Source organism: Ambystoma mexicanum, chromosome 1q (genome assembly GCF_040938575.1).
Source record: "Ambystoma mexicanum isolate Mex_15411 chromosome 1q, UKY_AmexF1_1, whole genome shotgun sequence".
Classification (NCBI taxonomy): Eukaryota; Metazoa; Chordata; class Amphibia; order Caudata; family Ambystomatidae; genus Ambystoma; species Ambystoma mexicanum.
The window spans coordinates 260312519-260328829 of NC_090922.1; the positions used below are offsets into that span (position 1 = coordinate 260312519).

A 16311-nucleotide genomic window follows, 5' to 3' on the forward strand; every position below is an offset into this window, starting at 1 on the left:
TTTTATGCCTGTTGCACCATTTGTAAAAGTGTTGTTTTAAACATGTTTTCACCACTATGGATGTAAAGCCAGGAATGGCTAGGATATCAGCCCAGGGCACAACTGTTGTGACTGCAACGTCTTTAACACTATCAGTCTCCATTATAGAGATACAATGCTTTCAAAGTGTATTATTGCGATTCCCTGGGTTTTCTATTTGATTTGAGCAGCAAACACAGCAAATATTGACTGTGTCTGCTAGAGCTTGTTTCCCCTCATTGCCACCCATTTTATCAGCTATAGGACAGAAACACATAGTTTTAATGCCAGGTTAGGTGTCACACCCCCAAACAGGTACACACATTTGCTTGAAAAATATACCCACCGGCTGGCAAGACTTTTGATATTAATGCTCTATGCCCTTCTGTTTTCTCCAAATGTTGTGGGGTCGGGGTCACTCTCATCCTTCTCAACTCCATCATTCTGAATGATCATGAATTCGTAACCATTGTCTTCACGATACATTTCAGCATGTTGCACATCTAAACATGATAGTACAGGCTCTACGTCCATGGGCTGATTCAGAACCATGGCATCCGCACCGCTAGCCATTTGCAAATTAACCATATCTTTGACAGAACTCACCTGACAACAGACCATCCCATGACAGTGATGATGAGAGGCGGCTGACTGCCCACATAAAGTGTAGTCATGTTCTCACTGAGCTCCCGATCTTTACGGTCCGCCATCAAAGCATGTGAGTAGTCCTATGCATTGAGACTGTTGCATCTTCATCTAAGGCAATAAAGTAAATAACTATCATCAGGATCACTGATGCTGTCGGGGGCTGGTTTCTCTCTAGCATAACTGTAGCTGTTCATAATTAGTTTCCCTGACACCACGCTTGATAGCCCCAAGAGTGTGAAGAGCGCATGTGTTTTCGAGGCCTGCAATAACAGCTATATGTTGTATTGCGAGAACACATGCCTAATTGTCCTAACCTTAGCGCTGCCCATAACACGTGACTATTTAACACATAAACCCAATCAGACTATAGGGTTGCTATCAAAGTTGTATTTTTACTATCAAACATTGGGATTCTTTTCAAAATATATTTAATTCATCTAAAATGTTTATATAGTGTATTGGCGATTATCACATTTATTGGGGTTCAATGTATAGGGGTTCAGATGAATCTATATCAAATTTTATATACACGAGGTCAGGGTTCTTATTGAATTCATATCGAATTTGGGGGTCATTACATTTATAGGGGCACAATCAAATTTAAAGGGGTTTAGGGACTGATGAATGGGTGTGGCCACCTGTCACTTGTAACACTCTACTACTAACCTTTGTGTGGTGTTACTGACAATTCCAGAAATTGTGTTACTGGTACAACACTCAGTCATGGATGATAAGCTTTGAGACCAACATTGCCCATTTTGCAATGTGTAGTGTAGTATATTGTATAGCTTAGAGCTTGGAGTTAGTTCAGAGTTAGTTACTTTAGAGTTTAGGGAGTTAGTTTATTGATTACAAAGTGCTTAGAATTAGAGTACAGAGTTAGAGTTGAGATTTCAGAGTTTCGTTTTTTAAATAGTAAGTTATATGTTAATTGAGCCCTACATTTTACAGTGTACTCGTTGTCACTGACTGCCTCCTTCAGCTGCTGTTGCGCTGCGGTACCTGCATGGCCAAGCTCATAAGCAGAGTCTGATTTCCAGCACAACAAATCGTTCCACCGATGAATGGCCTGTTTGTGTTGCGTTTGACAACAGCCTTCACCTCCATCTTGGACACCATCTTCCCCCAAGATTACTTTTTTACTGTGAGGGGTTATTCTTTCTGACCCCACTCTAGCATATGTGGTATACAAAATGCCAGAGTGTAATAGGCAGGCCACCATCTCATCATTGAATTTGGTTCTCCTAACAGGGGCCATCTCACAAACCAAACCTCCAGGGACATTCAGATGAGAGCAGTAGTATGGCTGATCTGAAAGACACATGCCTTCTGTATGGCTACATGAACTTCAGCTCCTGTCATGAATATCATGCATGAATTAACACCCACAAACGCAGTTTTTTGTGTTTGTTTTTGGTTTGTCGCTAAATGTAAAATGATAAAGTTTTCAAATGTGGTAATACATGTTTTGTATGCTCCACACAGTATATTTCGACAAGTATCGAAAATTGCAAATGGGGCTGTGGATCTCAATTTGTCAGCAGAACTATAATTACGTGAACTACATCATGCACATGACAGTGTGAGATGATTTTTAGCTGCAGAGAAAAATGGTGTGAAATTTCATCTGCTAAATGAATGGTGCAGGCAAGAAATGTTGTTGCCATATCTATGGAAGCATTCTGATTTCATCAGAATCAGGATGTGAAAATTAGATTTTTGTTAAATCTGACCACAACCCAAGAGGGGTAGCTCATTTCTGCCATTCCCAACCGAAAACACTCTGTCACTAACTTTGTATCTTTGAATCTCAGAGTCAGTATTAGGCCTGCTGCAATGGGTCAAAAGGGGGGAGACTGGGTGGTACTTCATGATTCGATTCCTGAGAAAGAGTGGGTATTATTTTTAGATTTTTTGGGCTGCACTCAAAGGCGTTTGTCAAGCAGTCAGGGCAGTGTCCAGAATCCCTGTTCATTTCTCCCAGTTGTCTACCCTCCTGTCTCACACACACTGCAAACTCCTCTCACACAGGACACACTACCTCGGGCTAAAATAAAATGTATGTCAGCCACAATGGCCACGATTCACCAGGTTTGAGGTCTGATGATTCCCTAAGCCTATCACCAAATAATCCAGCCAGCAAAGGCAGAGACAAGGGTTATTTCCATACAGCTAGGCTGAAAATGGGCAGGTATAAAATATCGAAATTGTGGCCCCCAAGCATAGAAACCTTTGTGTTTGTATAGGGTTTTACTCAATGAGCATTATAATGAAAAGTCGGTATGAAAAATTAAACTAACATTGGACTTCACAATCTGCATCATTCGGGCCCTGTACAATACTGCTGGATCCAATCACATGGGACAGATCACCACCTTTTGCATGTATTATCAATCCACATAATAAAGTGTGGTTTAGCATCTAGTGCCACTGCCCATGCAACTCTCATTACGCTTCTGAGGCATTTAGCCTTCCTTCAGTGATGACTTTGAGCTGGGAATCTAAGCGCACCTGAGCCCTGGGAAGAGCATGATGTAACAAGAGGACAGACTTATGGGTTTCATATACATGCCAACCAATCAGCTTTCTCTCTGCACAATATCTCCCTGATCTGCTACCATGGATGCAGCTTCACCCTGTCATTGGCTCATGTACGTTCATAGCTCATGAGGGAATAAGGTGCTGCTGGATTTGGCAGGCCACAACAGAGCTTTGGTTTCAGAGTGACGCTACAATCCTACGGCGAGGAGCAGGGAAGATGGAATGTGGAGGGTGGATTCCTCAAATTGCCTTACAGATCTCGGTGTACCATCCCTTTGCTTAAAGGGGTGTGGCCACTGTATGTGGTTGAAGAGAACCATTCTGGCAGTGGAAGAAAGGGTGTTGTATGTGACGGGATAGGATGGACAGTCCAATAACACTGGGATATGGAATTTGAAATCTCCCTTACCCCATGATGGGTAAGAAGGGTGCTAGCAGAGGCACGGGATCCTGATCTCCTTGTTGTAAAGTGGGTGATACCCAGAGTCTAGAGTTAAGCTTCCATTGTTACAAAATGCAGTTCATATCTAGTACTATTCCAGGTGGGGAGGGATGCGGGGGGGGGGGTGGGGTGTTGCTTTGTACCAGTGGAAAGAGTTTACGATCTGATTATTTTGCAGGTCAGATTGTGTCAAAGATTGTATGGTGGTACTCCTTCGCTATGATTGAGGATTCCATCTTTGAAACTGCCATGGCGGGTTCTCTGCAGGGCACACTCCGGGTCTATGGGCTCAGGACGTCTATCATTATATGCAGTGCTCTGTGACTATGCTGCTCACATGGCCATATAACTAATGTTCTGCTTTAGTAAATCTCCTTTGCTTTGTTATCCCAATAGAGCCTGTGCATTCAGCCACCACCTCTTGCAGGGAACACAAGCCACAGAGGGTCAGATACATTTGTCAGAGGGGTGTCTTTTTTGCTGACCCCTGACCCACAGATCTTAAGGCCGAACCAGTTGTTTGTCTAGACCACCAACCAGCATAAGGTACCTTTTTGTGATCACTTTGGTCTAGAAGGAGCAGTGAAAGAGATATAGAGCATTCATTCCAACCCACCACCTAGAGTAGGGGGGACAGTGATGATGTCACCAATGGACAGTCAAGGATTCATAACCTCTGTGTAGAAGGCATCACTATCACAATCTTCAGGATCTCTCCCTACCTTTAAAGAGATACGGTGGAGTGCAGGAGAATGGTAAAGTCAGAGATCCTGGACTGGCCTCAGGTCTGTGCATAGGAATGACAGTACCGAAGCCCATTCTAACTTCCTGCCAGCCTATGTAACCCCAATTTCTGGGATTGTATGACTCTGGTCTTTGCTGTACTTTTACTGTACATTTCGCATAATCTCACCTCATTCCTTTAATATTTTACAGATGTTTACTTTGAGTACACAGCTCATGCGTGTGGCTACACCAACTCAGTGTCCATACCAACAGCATACATGGACAGCAAGTTTGAAAACGGAATATTAGTGGAAAAAGAACCAGAACCAAGTGTGGGTTACAACGTTGGTAAGTACGAATATACTGTGATGTCTCTCACCTGTTCCAGACATCCTCAGAATGCCAACGTCACAGGAGTCTGACTCCAACCCATGTATGCAGTAAATAAGATTTAAACTCTTGTGTGCACCTGATGAAGGGCTTTACTGAGGCAAAACTAAATGGCGGTGAACCTTTCCTCCGTCATGGCAACAGGAGATGGAGGGCGGGGCAGGTCATGAGTGGAAGCTTTCTTTCCTTGCTCCATGAATTAAAAGTGATGCAGAAAATTCTTTCCGACTGCTCTTGCTGATATTTTGTGCAATCTTATGTCTAAGCTATGCTTGAAGTTTAGTTGTATGTCCTTCAGTCAGTTGGAAATGCTTTGGTAAAAAGTGGAGAAAGCATCTCAGGTCATACCTTTATGTTCTTCTAACACTTGGAATAGAAAGAACAATTAAAATGTCAGAAAGGTAAAAACAATAGGTTTAGGATTCAACGAACCTTATTGTTTGCAACTTTAAAATGTGGATATGTTGCTTTTCTTTTTACAACTACAGCAATGTTTCCCCCAATCAATATTATTATTATTAAAATGATTGTTGATAGGACAGTATAACCGACTAACAGGATACAGGTTTTGAAAGAATCCATAACATTTAATAACTTTTTAATGACTATGAGGGAGGCATTAAAATGTAAATGTGGGTATTATGAAGTGGGAGTCTGCTTGTGGAGTAGTTGTGTGACGTCAGCACAGTTTGATACAGAACTCGTAGGGAGTGAATAAGCTCATCCAACAGGAGTGCAAACATTCTGTTAGATGCTTCACTTGACCCTCAAGAAGGCGGCCCAGAAATGAATCACACCAGATGAGTGCCATGTTGCAGCCACCCATTTGCTTAAGTGAATCCAGCAGGAGTTCACGGCCAACAGTGTCAAAGGCCACTTTCTGATCCACAATGTTTATGAATTGCCTGACTGGGATCAGGAGAGCAACCGCCATTGCAAAGTTCGGGGACGGACCCATATTGCCAGATGTACATTCTGGATTTCAGTTGCAGTGTTGGAGCACTTCAGCAACATTACTTTGCAAAATGACTGCGTAGGTGTCACAGATGGCCTTAAGAAACTCACATGTCGGATAGTTGGTACACAGGTTTTTTATTATCAAATCTTTCCTTTATTTGTGGCCAGGGTTTTAAGACTGCAGGGGTAATTTGACTAAGGGTGTGTCTTGTCTGGCCCCTCAACCTCCCATGAGCTCTCCCACTCTAGCCCAGGCTTCCATGTTGTCAATGTCAGCGTGAACACTACAAATCAGTAACCCCTACTTTCAAAGGCAGTCTCTCTAACATGGGAGGACCTAGAAGCCACAGACACAGCCTTATCTATCTTACTCCCTCGAGACTTCCTAAGGGTACCCTGCTCTGGTGTTCACCCAAATGATGGACTTAATGTTCTTTGAGATGGTGCCTGTTTTTTCAAACACTCTCTTGTTCGCTCTAACGCTCACTCCCTTTCACTCCTCCTTTCCCTGTTCTTTCAATGCTTTACTTTTTGCTCATTTCCTCTCCTACTTCCTTTCTCATACACTTCCCTTCAGCTTGTCCATCTTCTCCTCTCCCTTCCTAGTCACTGCTGTCCTTTCTCTACTACTCCCCCTTCTATTCTCACTTCCTACTATCTGCACTCTATCACCCCCTGGAGCTCTCTCTCTTTCTCTCCTCTTTCTCTTTCATCCCACCTCTCTCCTCCTCTGTCCTTCTGATCTTCTCACACTCCTGTCCCTCCTGTCTCCATTACTTCCCTCCCCCACAACAACTCTCCCTACCTTTTAACCTTTTCATCTATATCTACTGCCTCGTGTCTCTCTACCCTTCTCTTCCATTCTCTTGTTTCAATTCACACCTCTCTCGCACTTTCACTCGCTCTACTCTATATGGAAGTCTTCTATTTTCTCCAGCGATCTGCTGGGCTCACTCAGTGTGGAAGTGCATTATGGTCCAGGTAATTCTGAAATAAAGAAATGCAAACTCGGCCCAGATTTGAGGGTAGATGGCATTGGGTGATTGAATGTGGTATCGGTCTTAGCTGTCAATGCACATTTAGAGGGTTCTAGGATGGGATGCCATAGCAACACCTTCACCCCACCTTTATGGTAGGACTGGCTCTGATTTACACTATGGTAGGCCTCCTACCCTTGCTTAGGGAGGCGCCCTGGCCCCCCTGGACAAAGTCAAGCCCCTGACCCTGTCACAGTATTCACTGTTGCAACATAAATTAGCTGTGCACAGTGATAACATGGTTGCAGCCTGCAGGAAGGAACAAAGGACCTGCCGTGTGTAGGAAGAATGGATCCAGTGGGGGCTGCCATTAATTTAGGAAGGATATGTTATTGTGGTTATTTTGGAAAGCATGAGTGAAGGTGATTCATCAAGCCCCATTGGCTGTCACCTGAAAGATTGACGAACTCTAGAAGTGTGCCTGTAGAAAGAGAATTGCCACTTCTAAAGGCTGGATCTGGAGATTTGCTTATGCACAAGCTACCGTTCACTTGTAGTGGCAGATGGATTGTGGGCATTTTCCCCAGACCAAAGCACTACATTTCACCTCTAAGAAGTATAGACTCTGCTAATTGTTAGAAGGACAAAACACTGCATGACATCTGTTAAACTCTGGGCATTTTATTATTCAAAGAAACACATTTACCTGTAATTTGTTTACAAGCCCCAGTAAGAAAGCATCACCGCTCACCAGAAAAATTTGATGTTTTTCTGGATTGTGGGAGGGAGAATCTGTTCTACTAGGATGACAATGAGCCTCATAGAGCAATGCTGGCAAACATTGCTGAGACAGGCCATAGATGGGCAAAATGCAAGGTTTTGGCTCACTGACACAAATGGGCTAAATGCGAGATATTGCTCCCAAACACAGATGGGCTAAATGCAAGACTTGGCTCACTAACACAAATGGGCTAAATGCGAGATACTGCTCACCCACACTAATGGGCTAAATGCAAGATATGGCTCACAGGGTGGAGAATATAGGAACTAATGCCCGAAAAGAGGGCATTTGATATACATACACAAAATCAGGATGTATTCATCCACACAGAAACTAAACCCATGCAACAAACCCAATCATGCTGTGGAAGAAAACTGGTGCATATTCAAAGCTGCTCTAACTCTCCACTGAACATACAAAGTGCCTCTGAAGGAGGCATCCTAGAGTCGTACGCATAAAGATGACGTTAGATGCACTATTCAGCTTGCCAGAGCGTGTAAAGGAGACCAAAACCTGCAAAACCAAAACCTGAAACTGAAGAAACACAAGAGACCAAAACCTGCAACTGAAGAAAGACAGGACTAGGGCACATGAAATAGTGCGAGTGCAAAGGCAGAACTGGAGACCAAACACATCAGGGAACCGCATGAGGTAACGAAATAAGCAGAACAGGTTGGCCAACAGCACATCAATTACCAACATACCACCTGCAGAAACCTGCATCTACAATGCGAAACCCAAGCTGCAATACACTAAAATGTTGAGTCCTTTCCTGTGCAGAATGATCCACCATCCATACTCTCCCCAGCCATGAGGTGCCATATCATCACCTCCTCATCATTCAATCAGAACTAGCATGTGGACACATGTGGGCTGTCATGGCCTACACAGAATAGGATTAATAACCAGACTAAAACCCGTTCAACTGAAAAGATGATGACGGAGCCTCAGCGGTTGTTGATTTGTTCTTTTTGGAACCACACACCCTGCTGCCCACTTAGACCATCACTAGATTAAAGGGCCTCATAGACTGCTTTCCAGAGTTTTTTAAGGGCCCATTCTCCCCGAATCTTAGGCTGCTGTTTATTGATAATCCAACTTGCATCGCTTGGTCAAATTATATTGGCAAGAGTTCGGCATAGTGCCAATGTCCATACAACTAGATTCTGAGTCTGTGGTGTATGTACAGGCCTTACTGAGGTGCTGTGTCATGGTTTGAGTTCCACACACCTCGATAACGTTTGCTAAGTGCCTGACATTTACTTGAAATTTAAATTGGTTGCGTCTCTGCCAAGAATGTGGTGACGCTGCCTTTGTATAGCACTATAAGGAGATTGCTATATCAAGACCGTTTCTTTAATCTCTTCCTATTCACTTGCACCTGCCCACCTGCGACAGTGATCACGATGCTGGCCAGCTCGCAAATATTTGTATCAATTTTACCTTGGGTAAGCTGGAACAAAGGCAGGCTCTTGCGCAGTATGCTGTGTGTTGAGCTTGTAAGGCCTTGCATGCGGCAGTCAGCTGCAGCAGTCGAGGCCTAAGTAGTGCAGTCATCATATGTCAAATATAGGCAGCAACATGTTGAAGGGAAAATCAGTCATTTTTGGATGGTTTAATTTTCATGACAGCGTTATTGCCAGGCCAGCACAGGACTCCTTTTAAAATGAAAGGATGTGGTGTCAGTGGCATAACACAAAATGATGGGGGTTCTCTAAGCCCTGATAAAGGGTTCAACAAAGCACCTCGAAGCAGAGCATGCTGCACCACAGACTCCCGAGTCTGTGGGGTAAGGCATTCACAATGTGAATAATGAGATGGTCATGCTACCAGAGGGGCAGTCCAGCTAGGGAGGAGATCGCTAGGAGGTAAATTCCCTTGACCTTTTCAACAAGGAACCGTTACTTTCCAGAGACCTCGATAATAGAAAGCGTAAGACTAGGAAACCATGCTGAAGAATCCTTCATTGTGTGTTGGAGATACCCAGGCCCCTCCCGCGTCAATATACAAGGCGGGGAGAATCACCAGCCACTGTGGTCCCGACCTTGGCTTCAAAAACAAAGCAGCATCCGTGAAATCAACACAGCTGGTGAGTTGGGGAGACTGATACAAGACCAGTCTTTCTTGAAGCCAAGGTTGCAAGTAGCAACATTGTATGGCGATCGCTGGCATGAAAATTGTTAAAACACGTGTGATAAGAGGCGCAAGTGAAGTTGAACTGCTGATGAGTGATTGAACTTTAACGCAAGCTACAATACCTTTTACAGAGTGGTCCCACACCGCGTGGGTGCTCTATCGAAGGTCCCTGTAAGCTGCCCAACTGAGAAGTGACAAAAGTAGATACATTTGGTCTGAGTCTGATGGAGGGAGATCACTTGCAAGAGAACGAATAAATGTGAATCAAAGTGGTCCTGCGACGGGTCAGGCAAAATCCTATGCACAGTTGAAAGTCTTCGATTTTTATGAAGTAGAGAAAGTTTGGAAAAGGACATGAATTTGGTCTGAGCCTGGCAGAGGGAGACCAATTGAAGGTTTTGTGTTAAAGTGGATCTGAGCCCAGCGGAGGGGGACCCAGGGTGAACTGTAAATCACCTGAGAAGTTCTATAGGTGAAAATCCTGAGACGAAAGGAACTTTAATATTTTGTCGAGTTGCATCAGGCCCTCTAAAATAAGAAACTTTGAATTGGCAAAGAGACTTTGACACAGAAGTCCCTGATGTGGAAGTTTGGAACTGCATCTGTGTGCTAGAGAAGCCAGAGGGTGTGCTAAGCTTGCGTCTGCCGCCGTGTCCCATCCTGAAAATGTGGGGAAGGGAAGCCAACGGCTTGAAAATCCTGACATATTTCTTGAACACTTCTTTTGCATAACCTTGTTTCCCACACTATTTGTATTTAGAATTAAGGATTGGCAATAGGTTTATTAGTATATGCCCTTTTATTTTGACAGACTAGACTAGGACTGCGTTATTATTATTTGATGGTCGTATCTTGCTCCCATCTTTATATTTAGGATTAGATAGGTGTTTTTCAAACACAATGGAAGTTCAATATACACCTTTGAACTGTGATCACTTGTGTCTGTCTTACTGTTTGATACCATGCTTTCCTTATATATGGTGTCACAGTTGGAAATGATTTAATTCACACAAACTGAGGATCCATGCTGATAATCTTTGAACCACCAGAAGGTGAAAATAGAATTGTTGAACTCCTAGATTCTGATTGTGTATCCACTCCTAAAGAGATTTTGCTTTTCCAGCTTCACGTTCCAAGTGGTCAACAAGATGTATTCTTCAAAACCCAGCGGTTATTAGATACCCTTCCACTTTCCCACTATAACTTCCAACAGTGGGATCAAATAATCTTAGAGGTACGGCCCACACACATCTTCATTACACCTAGTCCTCTGAATCCACCTGTTCCCAAACCTTTTCTTTTTGATACCAAATCTGCTTCGGTTCCTGGTCCATCAGGTTTAGCAATCAACCTATCTAGGTCTTCCCCTCTGGCGGAATCAGACTCTGAGGAATCAGATGATTTCGAAATCCTATCAGATGGGGTTGAGACCTTTTTTTTTGCAGATTCAGAAAATACGACATAGGGAACCCTTACCCCACCGGAAGACATGGCCAACCTAACAGCCAACATAGCCCAACTGGCCACCGATCAAATTCAGACTGAAGCTCGCTTCAAGAGAATTTAACGAATTGGTTGAGTTACAGGTGAGACCCCTACTACCTCAAGGGATACTACAACCATACCAAGATGTCGAAGACCTAGCGAATTTCTTTTTGAATTTCAAGCGATTAGCAGAACAATTAGGATGATAAGAAAATCTGATAAAATAGTATTTCGGACCTTTGCTGAAAGGTGAGCTACAGACTGCCTACCAGCTACTCAACCTTTCCCAGGGGCTACCTTTATATACATAGGAGAGGGCCTTCTAAAAAGGGTAGGGCAAACCTGTAACTTCTATCGGCAAAAATGAAGCGCCATTAGACTCAACCTGGAGAAATCCCCCTTGAATTAGCAGAATGAATCAAAAATACAGTCTCCTCCTGGATTAACAACAAAACAATGGAAGAATTGGTAGAAATTATGACTCTAGAGAAATTCACCAATTCTTTGCCACCCTTTTTGCAAAAGGCAGTACTACAACTGAATTGATTCACCATAATCATAGCTATTGAGACCGGCCCAAACCACTCGGACGCAGTCAAACACTTCCACTCCGTACATCTAAGTGAGGAGGAGAAGGATCACAAGCTCACTCACTGCTCCCAACCCCAGGTACTAGATAGAAGGGGAGGATCCTATAAATCCAAGGAATGGATACAGAGAGAAAGAATGGAAGTTAAAAGAGCTGACACAAGGGGTAGAGAGGAAACTAAAAGAGACGAGCCTAAAGGAATCTAACCCTCTCCTCCTATCTGCTTTTCGTGTAGAGAAACTGGCCATCTGGCCAGAAACTGTCCTAAAAATTTGAAGGAAGGAACCATGGAAATAGGTTGTCTAAGAGTGGAAGAGTGGGAAGAACCCGAAGAAGATCTAGAAACCTTTAGTATATGTGTATGTCAATCCTCTGCCAAAGGTCTCTGTAAGGTATCCAGCTGAGAAGTGACAAAAGTAGATACATTTGGTCCGTGCCTGGCGGAGGGAGATCAATTGAAAGAGAATGAATAAATGTGAATCGAAGTGGTCCTGCGACGGGTCAAACAAAATCCTGCACACAGTCGAAAGTCTTTGATTTTGATGAAGTAGAGAAAGTTTGTAAAAGTACATGAATTTGATCCGAGCACAGGAGAGGGAGACCAATTGAAGGTTTTGTGTTAAAGTGGGTCTGAGCCCAGTGTAGGGGGACCCGGGGTTGACAGTTAATCACCCGAGAAGTTTATAAATGAAAATTCTGAGAAGAAAGGAACTTTAATGTTTTGTCGAGTTACATCAGGCACTCTAAAATAACAGACTTTGAATTGGCAAAGAGACTCTTACAGAAGGCCCTGATGTGGAATTTGCGAACTGCATCCTCATGCTAGAGAAGCCAGCAAGTACACTATTTGTATTTGGAAGTGAGGATTGGCAATATGTTTATTAGTATAGGTAAAAGGTGTATTAGTATGTGCCCTTTTATTTTGACAGACTCGACTAAGACTACATTATTATTATTTGATGGTCGTAGCTTTCTCTCATCTTAGATTTAGGGTTAGATAGGCATTTTTCAAACCTGATTGAAGTTCAATAAACACCCTTGAACTGTGATCACGTGTGTCTGTCTTACTGTTTGATACCATGGCTTCCTTGCAGGGCCTAAACACAGAGCTTTATGTAATGTGTTCAGTCCAGAACTTCTTATCTCTCCAGTTCAATGGAGTTCTCTCTCTGTGTGAACCTCTATTCCATTGGTAGGGTGCTGTTTCTCAGGGAAGCAGGTAACTACCTATATTCCATAGGTGCACCTTTTTTATGGTAGCTGGTGAGAAACACACATCATGATTAAATCAAGTTGTCATTCCAGAGCCTCTTCACTTTAAATAGTGGCAGTCTCCATGTCTCTTACTTTTTCCAACAGGTCTACATAAGTCACCCACTTTTGGAGCACTCTGGGACATGGCAGCGCTGAGGCTTCTTGACTGCACTTCCATTGACATGCACTCCTTATAAGTGCTTTCCACTTGATGCATTCTTTTGTAGGTTTTATATGGTTCTATGAACAACCCATGCCTCCTTTTTTCAATTGGATGCCTGTAGTCCAGGTCATATGGGTTCAGTGAGACTTGTGATAATCATTACAAAACGAGCTTCAGCAGAGGTTTTCCCAAATCTTTGTGAAAAGGCTGTCATCTCTGCCTTAGTAGCTGTTTCTGCATAAATACCCACAACAGAATTCACAGCTTTTGAGAGTGATTAATCTACAAATTCTGCAGAGCTGACCCTCAATGCCTCATTCTCCTCCCTTTCTCTTTGAGGCTGGGTTGCCAAAACAAGTTAATCTTACTTTCTCCTTGCCGCGTGTAGCATTCAGTTAGGAATGCAACAATGCAACTCATTAACAGTTGGGAATTCTGTCTCCACCGGTCAGCGTACAAGACAAAAGGGTGGCTTGTTAATTTGCAATTACTTTTATTAATAACAGAAATAGGGGGGAGTTGGAGGAAATACCAAGTAACCCTAACTCTAAGAGGGGTTTCCCTGCCTCAACAAAACTAGTTAATGAAACTGTTTGTGCCAGGATGTCCAAAGTAAAGTTCACCATCCTGTGCCCAAATACTAACCTATCTCTCACAAGCTAACTCAGCATGAGGCGAAAAGGGAAATATCTCTTGGCTTTCCAAAAATACAAAAAAGGTAGCAGGCGCCCCTCTCTCGACAAAGACTGATATGCAAATGGATATTTCCCATCTGTGAAAGGCACAGTGAGCAAAAAGCAGATGGCTGCAAACTCTCAAAGTGGTTAATAACCACTGAACAGGTTATCATGCCGTGTTCTTTCGAGAGAGGGGCGCCGGCTACCTTTTTTGTATCTCTTGGCTTTCCGCCTGCACCTTAGCTTTGTAGTTCAAAACAAAAGTTCCAAAAAGGTGTAGCAAAGCAAGCAAAAGTTTCACAAGACTCAAGGGGCCTCATTACGACCCTGCCGGTCCGGAAAGAACGGTGGTGGTAAAACCGCCACCACCGTTCTTTCCGGACCGGCTGATAAGAATCCTGCAGGCGGGAGGTGTCACTCCCGCCAGGTCTGACCTGGCAGGTTTAACACCACCCGCCTGCAGGCAGAAATGGAACAGTGTTTCCACCGGTGTTTCCGTAGTCCCCATCCCCATGGAGTCCTATAGGACTCCATGGGAATGGGGACTTACACAATTTCGCCTCCGGAATTCCCGGGTCACCGGGGTCGTAATGCCCCGGTAATTCCGGGAATCACGGAGCACGGAGGCGGAATGGTAATACGAGTCCGGCGGTAACCTGCCGGTTTTTCCGGCTCGGTTACCGCCGGACTCGTAATGAGGCCCAAGGTGTTGAATTTCTTTGCCCAGAATCTTTACAACTTTATCAAAATTGTCTCTGTATTTTCAATGGTTGAGATAGTTCCTATCTTTGCTTGGTAGACCTGACTCCCAGGCTCTGCGATAAGGAAGGATGGCCTGGACACCTTTGCCAAGCCGTCTTGAGGGTCCCAGACCCTTTGTGACCGTTTCGGCTTCAAGGTACTGCGACAAAGAAGAATAACCTGGTTCTCTTTCCCAAGCTGCGCTGAGGGTCCCTGCCCCTTTCTCAGTTCCCCCTTCTTGGTCCACTCTTCTGCCAAGTGGGGTACTCAATGATCTCGTTCTCACCGTCTTCTTTCTCTGACTCCACTTCCACACACAGCCTTGGTTTACTCTCCTGCCAATATCTCAGAGTGTCACTTGTGTATGTAAACTTCATATTTCTCTTTATTACTGTTCAGGGTGCACTTCCCCAGCGTGAGTCCCAGACCCCCTTCAGTTGGTTAGTGTCCCAGTTCTCTTTATATGATTTCTCTTCTAGCCACAGCCTTGGTTTACTCCCCTGCCAAGGTCTGTGAGTGCTATTTCTAGATGCAAAGTCCGTATTTATTCTTATTACAGCTCGGGATATTCTTTCCCACAATGGGTCCCCGACTCTCTTCACACGGTTATTGTGCCCTGGTGAAGATTCCTTCTGTGCTGTGCTTCAGGCCTCATGCCCTTTCTGGGTATCCACAACCATGGGATTAGCCGCCCTCGTACCTGCAGGGTCTTGGCTGTCACCCTCTGGTTGTTTTCAGGTCTCCTAGGAGCTTTGGCGGCTACTCTGGTTCACCGGGACATTCCCAGGTCTTCCGTGCATCTCCTCGGCAGTTCGGCAGTGGCTCCTTTGCACTCCAGTGGCCTCGGTCACTAGTGGATAACTTCCCTCTCCTCCGGTCTGCCTTCTGCATTCCTGGCCTTCTGTGACTGCATCTCTATCTCGGACACCACCTGCTTCTCTTCTCTTCTGAACTGCGCGTACCTGACCACTCTCTCGGCCCATGCCGTGCCGACCAAAAATGGCCTCATTCTTTTCCCTCTCTGCCTATGACAGTTGACCAATAGGATCATTTGAAAGGCTAGAGCGTGTGCGTTCATTCTTGTCAGTGATCTTCATTACTTGCAGCCTATTCCTCATCCCAGTAGTTCTTACTTGGGATGTGTTACACAAACACATGGGGACATTAGGGAAAGTGGAATTGGAAGGGTTTTGTGCTTAGGTGAGAAGGTCAAAGGGTTACTGCATTCTCCCGGAATGGTCACTACTCTCAATGTGGTCCTCCATCCCCATGAGATCCTCCCGCTGGGTACCACCCCCAGGGGGACTATGGGTAGTGGCCTCACCTCACCGGCCTCATGGAAAGGGGATTCCCTTTCCAAGCAGTGATGACAGCTTTGAATTTGTCACAGGACGCATGCATGTAGAGCTCAAGCCTTGAGCGTGTAAACCCGTATTAGAAATGGCATGATCACTCAGAATCCCTGAGGCAAATTGTTCAATGATGTTTACTTTTTAGTTATCCCCAGGAGAAGCATTCCTCATGTCAATGAAGAAAACAATATATGTAACCATGTGCCTCTGCGCAATAAAACATACATATAACAACACCGTTGGCTCCTGCTGCCTATGTAATTCCCAAAACTGCAATCCATAGAAGAAAAGCAACACATGAATGTTAAGGAGAATAGAACAATGTTGCAATACTCTCATTACAGTTGTGTGAGGAGCAAGAAATAGAGGACATGGTCTTGCTTCCCGTAGAGGACATGGGGCCTCATTACAACCTGCCAGTCCGGGACTGTGCA

The 16311-nt window shown here is 44.2% G+C and overlaps 1 protein-coding gene across 1 annotated transcript in view; it reads left to right on the forward strand.

Moving 5' to 3' along the window:
• Positions 1-3622: 3622 nt before the first annotated feature.
• The window catches only part of LOC138554985 (cytosolic phospholipase A2 gamma-like), a 171807-nt gene continuing 159118 nt past the window's right edge, over positions 3623-16311 (forward strand). Inside the window, exons 1-2 of the mRNA XM_069642605.1 lie at positions 3623-3626; positions 4586-4723. Of these exons, the coding sequence (XP_069498706.1) occupies positions 3623-3626; positions 4586-4723 (142 nt within the window). The remainder of the gene's footprint in view (positions 3627-4585; positions 4724-16311) is intronic.